At 25.2% G+C, this 11,852-nt stretch overlaps 1 protein-coding gene across 1 annotated transcript; it reads right to left on the bottom strand.

Annotated features, from left to right (window-relative positions):
• Positions 1-1,603, bottom strand: LOC131180725 (agmatine coumaroyltransferase-2-like). The gene has a single exon (XM_058148183.1). The coding sequence runs from the start codon at positions 1,522-1,524 to the stop codon at positions 193-195; it is 1,332 nt and encodes a 443-aa protein (XP_058004166.1). The 5' UTR covers positions 1,525-1,603; the 3' UTR covers positions 1-192.
• Between the last annotated feature and the right edge of the window lie 10,249 nt (positions 1,604-11,852).

The raw sequence follows: 11,852 nt of genomic DNA, 5'->3' as shown, positions 1-11,852 counted from the left end.
ATGAGACCATGCATATAAGGTTCTCTCTCTATATATATGAGCATTTGTTATTACAACGCAGGTACGTGGTCCGCCTTCAAGAAAAATACATGACAACAACTATGTTGATTATAACAAGATCTTTAGAAAAAAAAAAAAAAAAAGAAATAAAATTTTCAAAAAAGAAAAGAATCAATTGTAGTAAATATTAGTTTAGTCTAGTGAATATATAATTTCTTTCAAGGTAGCCAAATTGTCCTGGAAAAGAGGTATGAAAGCGTCTATGCTTCCATCTCCGATGAATGAAGGTAGAAGAAACATCATTCCTTCTGTTGGAAAATAAGATGGCGTGAATATATAAGGACTTCCTCCTCCAAAATCCAGGTCATAAAATGGGAATCTTAGCCAGCTATCAACCTCCAAATTAGGGCACAAGACCGACTTGTTCATCTCCGCCGTGGGCACGAGGTCTTCTTCCTTCTCCGCCTTGTGGGTGGCAAAGTCGATGAATGATTTGAAGTAGCTGTCGTTCACCTTTGCAATTGCTTCATGAATGAGCTTAGCTGCATAAGGTAATGGCTCTCGCAGTAGGTCTTTAACCCTAGCACTTGGAAATGCCCACAGCACCAAGTTACCAAAGTATTCAGTGGGTACTCTTGGACTCATTCGCATGCGTCCATTCACTGAGATTCTCACATGTGTTGTTTCGAACCCACTGAGTCCTCGAGCCTTTGTTATTGCTCTCCATAGATGAGCAACCAGGCTCTCAAAAGTGCTATAAGGCTTGTTCTGCAAGTTATTTCCATTATTTGATGGTGGAGAAGCTCTGGCCTTGAGCTTGGAGAGAAAATCCAACGTGAAATGGACTTTGTGGACGACGATATCATCCACAAAGCTATCAGCATAATTATTAGGATAATCTTTGAGAAGCTTCTTGCTTTTAAACTCAGCTCCTCTGTGTTCAAACTCAAAATTAGGAGGTTTTCGAGGGTTGAAAATGGTTCGATCATGAAGAGGAAGTGGGCTCATGTCAAGACACCTACTAGCTTTCCCCCATGCAACCAAGAAATTGCTGGTGGAATGCCCATCAGCAACCGAGTGATGGGATGTGAAGCCAACCACTAATGAACCGCAAGTGAACCTTGTAAGCTGAACTTGCACAAGCTCCTCCACATCCTTCAAGCTAGGGTGAAGTCTAAGCAAAACAGGAGATGGCTTCAAGGGCATGAGTTGATCAAGCTTGCAATCCACAGATGCCTCAACAAATTTCACCCCTTTGTCATTTAGAAAAATGACTGGATCACCTTTCTCATCTTCCCCTAATCTTCCAGCCCACTCCCTGTATTCTGATAAGGCCTTCTGGAGGCCAAGCTCAATGGCTGCATTTGTAGGCATTGGTGGACGATACGCATAAATGACTGCAATGTGGGTGTTATAGGTGACCTTATCAAATACACTCAGAGGGATACAGTGTAAGGCTAGGGGAGGAAAAATGCCTTCATAAATTGGCTTAATCGTTCTTGTACTCTCTACTCTGACCTTCATGGTTTTGGGTTTTTCAAGGTAAGGCTATTATCTAGCTAAGCAAAAGAAAAGAAGGTTTATTTTAAGCACATCTAGCTAAGGCATAGCTCATCTCCTTATATAGTGAAGTTTTGCCAATACCAAACCTTATGTGGTTGGTGAATTTGTTCTCTAAAGCCTAATGGAAACGTGTAGAAGCTACGTATTTGCAAAAGGGGAATAATTCAATATTTCTTTACTTGTAAAGCTAGATCATGTCAGCAGATTTGAGATCCATGTATATAACAAAAGAATTTATTAGAAGTCAAAGATTAATTCAATAGAATATAACAATGGATCTATAATTAAGAAAGTTAGGTACACATTTTTGGCAAATTATATGCATGTATATGTGTGGGAACGTGGGCTAGTTAAAGGGGTCGAGCAAGGCCAGATCATTGCTTACGCACTTAGGAATTTCCCTAAATTCATTGATTAACTTAATTAGGATTTAGTAATTGAATGTCTACTTAGGTGTTCAAACTTCGATAATTTTCTTACCCTTTAAAATTTTCTGAAACACCAAAAAGAAAAAATTATTCATCATAACCAAGAAAAAAAAAACAAATTGAGAATTTTTACAAATTAATTAAACCAAATATATCAACTAATTTAGAATTTCTTATCGACGAAACTTTAAGATATATTTAATAAGTAAACCTCATTATGCATCTTATGTCTTTGATTCATAATAAATTTATAAAAAATAATCTAAAAAATTAATAATTAGGATCACACTTCATATATTTAATATGGTATTATATACGTTAACTATGGATCTTGACCATACTTTTAGATTCTTAATAATTAATTTAAATACTTACATGTTTAAGGATAAAGCTTCCATGTCACTTTACCAGAATTAGGACTGTATGTGATGTCATGATTTTGCTGATGATTATGAGGAAGAGGGTTGGGTTAGTTTCACCAGTCTTCAATATAATTAAACTACTTAATTTGTTGGGTAAATTTCTGCATCATTGATAGATATATTTTAACTGTTAATTATAGTAAAATTTATGTAAAATTTATCATGTTTAATGATATATCATAATAAAATTTTATCTCCGCATAGTCCACTTTCTGAAAAAAACTATATTTATGAGGCTTCAAAATAAATTACACAATGAATAGTTGCAAAGGAACTACAAGTTGACATGGAAATTGGGATTTCACAAATGATTAATTGATTAAAATTTTATTAAGATTCTATTTGTTTCACAGAAAATATTTTTTTTAGAAATATTTTCATATTTTCTAACATTTGGGTATAAAAGAAAATGAATTAATAAAAAATATTTTTCTAATAAAAGGGAACTACAACTTTGAGGTATTTTCTAACATTTGGGATACGAAGGAATTACAATATGATGTGGAAATTGGGATTTCACAAATGATTAATTGATTAAAATTTTATTAAAACTTCATTTGTTTCACAAGAAATATTTTTTTTAGAAATATTTTCATATTTTCTAATGTTTGGGATATGAAGGAAAATAAGTTAATGAAAAATATTTTCTTAATCAAAGGGAAAAATTAAGTCATTTTTAAAGAAAAGAACTTCTTCTTCTAAAAAAAAATTATTTTTTATTTTCTAAATTTTAATAATCTAATTAAAATATAATAATACTTATACATACTTGATAAAAACACATATCATTATATTAACATTACAACAAAAAAATTATTTTTCACATATAAGTTATTTTTCGTGAAATAAAAGGAGGTTAAGACTCTAGTAATTAAGTTGTAATTTCATGTATTCTTCAATAATTAGTGTAATTAATAAACAAGCAAACTTTAATAATTAATTTTAACTTAATAATAAAATTTATTTTATAATTTGAGATTTTTAATTTAAATTATAATAAGAAATTAAAAAAAAAACAACATAATTTAAAAAAAAAATACAACGTACTTCAATTTTGAAAGTTAATAATAACAGATATTTTTTAAAAAAATTAAACTTTTTAGATATGTATACATAAATTAACATGGAATCAAAAAATTATAATTATTATTTGTTTCGCATAGACAAAGAGCACAAAGTGACCCTTTGTTTTAAAATAAAATAAAATAAAATAAAATAAAAGTGGTTATATAATCAAGATTTGGAGATCATAAGTGTCAAGAAATGAAAAAATTATACAATAAAAATTGATTTAAAATATTTTTATTGTAATGGTTGATTGTGATAAGTTTTATATGAATTTTATTATAATTTATAATTATAATTAAATAATTATATATATAATGATTTCACTAAATAAAAATTCCAAAAAATATGTGGGAAACAGTACTGTCCATGGGCATATTTACTCATAAGCACCAGCTTAAAGGGTGTCGTGCCTGTATTGAACCTTTACTGATAGATTTAGTGATTTGTGATGGAAATGTTAAGACGTCATTTTCAAAATTAAATGGACATACAAAATCCATAATCAATTAATCATGGAAAAGTCCAATTTTAGGTAAAGATGTTTATCAATTTTGGTACGCCTTTAAAATTAGCCAAAGGAAAAATTTAGTCTCAATTTATATAAATCAATATAAATATATCTTTAACCATAAAAATATGCATGAATTATTAAGTTAATAATTTAATAATTAAATTTATATCTCTAATATTGAAGTTCAAGAATTCCAACCACAATATTCTGTCTTAAAAAATTTAATGAGAAAAATAATTTATCAGAACATAAATATTAAATTTCATGATAAATTATATCCTCAGAATTTCTTATAAACTATATAGATTTTTCTTTTAATAAAGAGATTGGAGAAGTGAATATTGATATCTAACTTTGCCAAGCGATAATAGGTCTTAAACCATTATTCCAATTTTAGAGATATTATCTAGCGTATCAGTGCAAATGTATCATTTTTTACAATTACGTGAGATTCATTATTTATATTATAAAGAATGCTCATTTTTTTGTAAGAGAAAAATCACTACTTTTATACCATCGAGTATGATATTATAGTTTAGTGGTTAACTTGGTGATGGCTTTGTTCCACTCCAGTTCGACTTTGCACTAATATAATAGTTAAATAATGTCTTTACTTAAGAGTGTAATAGGAGAAAATGATGAGTTGTCCAATAGATCATCTCCTTGGGTGTCATATCGAGATCGGTAATAGGTCTCTTTTTATAGAATTGAGTTAAATTCAGAACGTCAATCGATGACTTTAAACTTAAGAGAACTATGACCGTCATACTCAGAAAATCCTCATTTTATTACAATTCATAAAATAAATCACTATTTTTATGTAGAAGAAGAATATTTTTATAATCATTGCTAATCTAGTCTGGGCATACAGGTGTGTTTAAAGTAATTGCAAGGGTCAAGAAAGTGAAGCGGGAGGCGGCATCTAGAGGCTGCTGCCTTAACTCACAATTGCACCAGCCGAAAAGGTGTCCTGCCTAGCTAGATTGAATCTTTGCCTTACAGATGTAATGCATGATTTGTGATGGAAATGTTAAGAAATCATTTTCAAAATTGGATATATAAACATCCATAATCAATTAATAATCAAAAAGTCCAATTTTAAGTAAAAGATGTTTACCAACTTGTTGAAAAAAAATAGCATGGTAGTTGCTTCTGTTTTAATAATTTCTTCCTTTTGGTCGACATCACTTCTCCATGTTCATAATCTTTGCCTTCCATAGAGGAATACCATGCATATATATATGTATATGCCTACGTCAAATGGAGAGATTATCCAAAGATGGTCATGATGAGTACCAACAAATGGTGTCTTTAAAATCACTATGAGTGAATTTTTTTCTCGTTGGCTTGAGGATATCTTTAATACATCAAGTCGATGTGGATGTGGGTGTATTTAAAATCATTTGAAGAAGAGATTTAGTTTTAATTTATATAAATTGATGAAAAATATATTTAATAATAAATTTAAAAAATAACGTTAAAAAATATAAATTGAATTATTGAGTTGGTAATTTAATATAAAATTTCTATTTCTAACGTTGCTTTCAAAAATTTAATTTAATGAGAAAAAAGAATTTATCAGAATTTAGGCTAATAATAAAATCATAACAATAGGACAATATTGGTAGAAAAAGTTGACCTTGGATGCATTGTTTACCATATGATTCGTGAAAAAAGAAAGATGAGGAGAGTAAATGAGTAAGGAGATACGTGGGCTGAAAAATTTTGGAGACTGGAGAGGGGTTAGTGACCAAACCTTCAAAACTAAAGCCGGAAAGACAAAATGGAGTTGTCAAAAATGATTTGTAAACAACTACTTGATGAGAACACGCAATAAGGTCAAGTCGGTTTGGCTCTTAATTTCTTGCACTAATCAAAATATTATATTTTTTATTTATATTATTTAATGGTATAATATTTATATTATGACTAATTATTAAATATATTAGGAATACTAAAAAATAGTGTTTCATCTCTCATAAAAATATAAGCATTCTATATAATATAGAGAGTGAATCCCACATAATTGTGAGAGATGGTACATATACACTAGATACACATAGTAATTTCTCTTATATTTGTATTTAGAGATTGAGAGAGTGGTTTATAAAAAGTTACTCCTCTTAACTTTTAAAGATTAAAACAGTATTTTGGCTAGTGTTAACAATACGGTATTATTATTTTTACATTTAACAGTTAATACAATAACTGTTTTTACTTAACACTTCTGCTTTAAATTATTATATAAATAGCTAGTCATTAATAATCAATATTTAACAGTTAACGGCTAATAAAACTAGGGCTGAGCAAAATTAGATTCAAACTGAAAAATCAAACCGAGTCAATTCGGTTCAGTTTTAAAATTCAATTGGTTCGGTTCGGTTTTACATTATAAAAATTTCGGTTATTTCGGTTTGGTTCGGTTTTAAAATTCAATAGGTTCGGTTCAGTTTTACATTATAAAAATTTTAATTATTTCGGTTCAGTTCGGTTTTGAAGAGAACAAAATCGGTTAAACCGAACCGAACAGAATAGTAATTTATATTTTCAAATCGAACTGAATCGATTTTTGAATTGATTTATTTTTATGGGAAATTTATGAATTATATTTAATTATATATAAATATTAATTGTTTAATTTCATTGATTAATGGTTATTAGGTTCAAACCAAAGTCAAAATTAGATCAAATAACTTGAAAATCAAGTCTAAATTAAAAAATCAATTAAAATCAAAATTGATCGATTTAAATTGAACCGAATCAAAATAGAGCAGTTCGGTTCGATTCAGTTTTTCACCAATTTCGGTTCGGTTGGGCTTCTAAAATTTAAAATTCAGTTTTTATAATTTAATTCGGTTCGGTTCTGTTCGGTTCAATTCGGTTCAAATTGAATGCTTACTCCTAAATAAAACAGTTGACAACTACTAAAACAACTAATATTATTAAATGGAGCCTTAATTGATATCCATAATTCTTTCATTCCACGTTTTATTTATAATTTTCTCTGGTACATGCCTCTGCCTCGAGTTTCAAATTTAATATGGGTTTATTTAAAACTTTATAATTTTAGAATCGACAATGAAATCATTACATTAAAGTTTATTAATTAAAATAATTAAATTATTAATAGATATTATATGAGTAATTCAATATACGTAAATCACCTTTTATTCCATAATGTAGGCGATAATTGGATGTTTAAATTTTAAAAATAGATATATTTTTATTTGGTGTTTATATGTATATATATATATATATTTTGTTATCACGTAGCACTTACCGTAAAGATGTTATTTTTTAATTTTTTAAATATGTTTATTTTTTACATTTTTACCTCAATTTTTATAATTAAATTTTTTTTAACAATTGATTCTCAAATCTAAAAATCTCCATAATTAAATTCATTATTTAAAATTTATTGATATATTTTACAATTAAAATATATTAAATTTAATTTTAAATTAATTTTTAATATTTTTAAAATTAATAACACATTTAAAAAATATTTTTCTCAATACTAACTTTAATAATAAGAATATCAAATAGAATCATATATAAGGTTTAATTATAATTTTTTAATTATAAATGTTTGTTCTCAAGTCATAATTTTTCAATTATATTTGCATAGAAAAATGAATGGTTTTCCCCTTTTTTTCTATTAAAATTTTCATGATAATAATATTTTCCATGAGAAAAAGGACAAGTTTTAGATTAAGAGTATCAACTTAATGAATTCCATCACCAAATCAATCACGGAATTGCATTCAACAATTAGAATAAGAAATTTTTTTTTTTTTTTTCTCATGTTATTCGTTTCATTTTCCCCACAGATAAACTGCTACTTGATGAGAGCACACAATAAGGTCAAGTCGGTTTGGCTCTTAATTTCTTGCATTCAGGTCCTGTTCAACCGGTGACATTTTAGTGTTTGGATTCCAACCAAAATATTATATTTTTTTATTTCTATTATTTGATGATATAATATTTATATTATGACTAATTATTAAATATATTAGAAATAAATAGTATTTCATATCTCATAAAAAAATAGGCATTCTATATAATATAAAAAGTAGATCTCACATAATTATGAGAGATGACACATATACATTAGAAACATATAGTAATTTCTCTTATATTTGTATTTAGAGATTGAGAGAGTGGTTTGTAAAAAGTTATTTCTCTTAATTTTTAAAGATTAAAACAGTATTTTGGTTAGTGTTAACAAGACGGTATTATTATTTTTACATTTAACAGTTAATACAACAATTATTTTTACTTAACACTTATGCTTTAAATTACTATATAAATAGCTAGCTACTAATAACCAATATTTAACAGTTAACGGCTAATAAAACTAGGGCTGAGCAAAATTCGATTCAAATCGAAAAATCAAACTGAGTCAATTCGGTTCAATCGGTTCGGTTTTAAAATTCAATCGGTTTGGTTTGGTTTTACATTTAAAAATTTCAGTTATTTCAGTTCGGTTAGGTTTTGAAGAGAAAAAAATCAGTTAAACCGAATCGAATTGTAATCTATATATTCAAATCGAACCAAATCAAATTGAATCGATTTTTGAATTGATTTATTTTTATGGGAAATTTATGAATTATATTTAGTTATATATATATATATATATATATATATATATTAATTGTTTAATTTCATTGATTAATGGTTATTAGGTTCAAACAAAAGTCAAAATTAGAATAAATAACTTGAAAATCAAGTTTAAATTAAAAAATCAATCAAAAATTAAAACTGATCATTTTAAACCAAACCGAACCGAAATAGAGCGATTTGGTTCGATTCGATTTTTCACTCATTTCGGTTCGGTTCAATTTCTAAAATTTAAAATTTAATTTTTATAATTTAATTCAGTTCGATTTGGTTCGAACTGAATGCTCACCCCTAAATAAAATAGTTGACAATTACTAAAACAATTAATATTATCAAATGGAGCCTTAATTGATATCCATGATTCTTTCATTCCACGTTTTATTTATAATTTCCTCTGGTACATGCCTCTGCCTCGAGTTTCAAATTTAATATGGGTTTATTTAAAACTTTATAATTTTAGAGTCGACAATGAAATCATTACATTAAAGTTTATTAATTAAAATAATTAAATTATTAATAGATATTATATGAGTAATTCAATTTTCGCAAATCACCTTTTATTCCATAATGTAGGCGATAATTGGATGTTTAAATTTTAAAAATATATATATATATTTATCATGTAGCACTTACTGTAAAGATGTTATTTTTTAAAATTTTTTATATATGTTTATTTTTTACATTTTTACCTCAATTTTTATAATTAATTTTTTTTTAACAATTGATTCTCAAATCTAAAAATCTCCATAATTAAATTTATTATTTAAAATTTATTGATATATTTTATAATTAAAATATATTAAATTTAATTTTAAATTAATTTTTAATATTTTTTAATTAATAACACATTTAAAAAATATTTTTCTCAATACTAACTTTAATAATAAGAATATCAAATAGAATCATATATAAGGTTTAATTATAATTTTTTAATTATAAATGTTTGTTCTCAAGTCATAAATTTTCAATTCTATTGCATAGAAAAATGCATGGTTTTCCCCTTTTTTTCTATTAAAATTTTCATGATAATAATATTTTCCATGAGAAAAGGACAAGCTTTAGATTAAGAGTATCAACTTAATGAATTCCATCACCAAATCAATCACGGAATTGCATTCAACAATTAGAATAAGAAAATTTTTTTTCTCATGTTATTCATTTCATTTTCCCCATAGATAAAATGTGCCCATCATCACAAGTTTTCTCCTTTTTAGGTTTTTCTTATTGGATTAAATTTTAATGATGTTTATTTCTTTATATATATTATTTAAATAATATTAAACCCTTCAATGTAAACATCATTAGCACATAGAATTATAAGCTTTATGTGCACTCCAAATTCATTAACGTTGTATTTGGATTGATTTGAATTTAGATAAAATATTTTATTTAAAAAGTTTAAAAAATGTGATTTTTAATTTTGGTTAAATTTAAAATAAATATAAAAATTTTAAAAAAGTAAGGATTTTAAATAACAATAATAATTATGTTATTTAAAATTTAAAGTCAATCTAAGAAACATTTTTGTTGGATACTTACCTTTAGGATTAAGCATTCAATTCAAATTGAATCGAACCATTAAAATCAAATTATCATATGTTAGAAATCGAATTGAGTCGAAATGTATAAAAAATCAAACAGAACTATCCTAATTCAATTCGATTCAAACCAGTTGGTTTTAGGTTTTGATTGTTTTTTTTTTTTTATTTATACTTAATTTTCAAGTTATTGGTATGATTTTGACATTGATTTGAACCTAATAACCATTAATCAATGAAATTAAACAATTTATATATTAAAAAATATATATAATATATAAATTTTGATCATGTGAAGCGCAGATATACGGAGGTTCCAGTTAAACAAGTAGAGCACATTAGGTTAGATAATAGAAAGAAAATAAAGGGCAGATCTAAACTGACTTGGATGAGAGTAGTACAACATGACCTAGAAACATTACATATTTCCGAGGATTTAACAAAAAATCGTTTAGAGTGTCGAAAGATAATTCATATAGCCGACCCCAAATTTTTTAGATAAAGGTTGAGTTGAGTTGAGTTGTATAATATATAAATTTTCTATAAAATGCATAAATTTCTTATAAAAGTAAAACAATTTAAAAACTAATAAAAACAATTTTTCAAATATGAATTTGCAAGGAAATGGGCCCAACTTCGTATTAGGCCACTTCTCAGCCCAAATCAATCTGATAAAAATGAACACATGAGGAATGGGCCGAATTCCATTCCTTCATTTGTGAGTTTGGTCAATATGTGGTAGAATAATTTTTTTTGGGAAGAATCAATTATTTAATACAATAATTATATTTGTAATGCTTATATTTATTATTAATAAATTTTATATGAATTTTATTATAATTCAAAATAAAAATATATTTGTTATACATAATTCACCTTTCAGTGGAACTTTGATCACCTGCAACAAAAATTATATTTTTAAATAATAGAATAATAAAAAATATTTTAATTTATTAAAATCATTGCCATTTATTTATTTTATTATATTCTTATTTATTAATTTTTAAATATATTAATAAGTATTATTTGCACAACATTATAATGTTTTGTATCATTTTTAAAAAAAATTATTATAGGGTTATTATTATAAATATGAACTAATAAAGATTAAAGATTATTTCTATTGTTTGTGTTTATAAATTTTATAATTGAAATTATATTTTCTAAAATTTAAATTTTAAATATATAATTTAATTTATCAAATAATTTAAATATATATTTACAAATAAAATTATTTAATATTAAATTTAGTAATTATCTATAATCTTCCACTAATGTAAAAAATATGATTTTATATAAATTTTTATAAAATTTTTAATAATTTTTTTAAAAAATATTATTTTAAATATTATTATAAAAAATTTAAAAATTATTTTACTTTTATAAAATTTTTTATAATTAAAATATATTAAATTTAATCTACGTACGTATTTTTTAAAATATTTTTTAAAAATAAAGATATTTTATATTATTTGATTATAATGTTAAGTTAATTATATATATTTATTTAATATGTATATTAATATTTTTATATCTTAATAATCAAAGTATGAAAATAAAAAATTATTTAAAAAAATTAAAATTATTTTATTTAAAAATAATTTAATTTTTTTAATTGAAAAAATATATTTTTTAATTTTTTTAAATATTTTAAATATTTGTATGAAATAAATGAAACTTAAATTTTAAATTAATTTATAAT

The sequence above is a fragment of the Hevea brasiliensis genome, chromosome 6, assembly GCF_030052815.1.
Source record: "Hevea brasiliensis isolate MT/VB/25A 57/8 chromosome 6, ASM3005281v1, whole genome shotgun sequence".
Classification (NCBI taxonomy): domain Eukaryota; kingdom Viridiplantae; phylum Streptophyta; class Magnoliopsida; order Malpighiales; family Euphorbiaceae; genus Hevea; species Hevea brasiliensis.
This window is presented reverse-complemented; position numbering and strand designations above follow the sequence as displayed.

Bases quoted from the DNA above. Each gene is read 5' to 3' on its own strand.
- LOC131180725 (XM_058148183.1), bottom strand. From the start codon at position 1,524: ATGAAGGTCAGAGTAGAGAGTACAAGAACGATTAAGCCAATTTATGAA.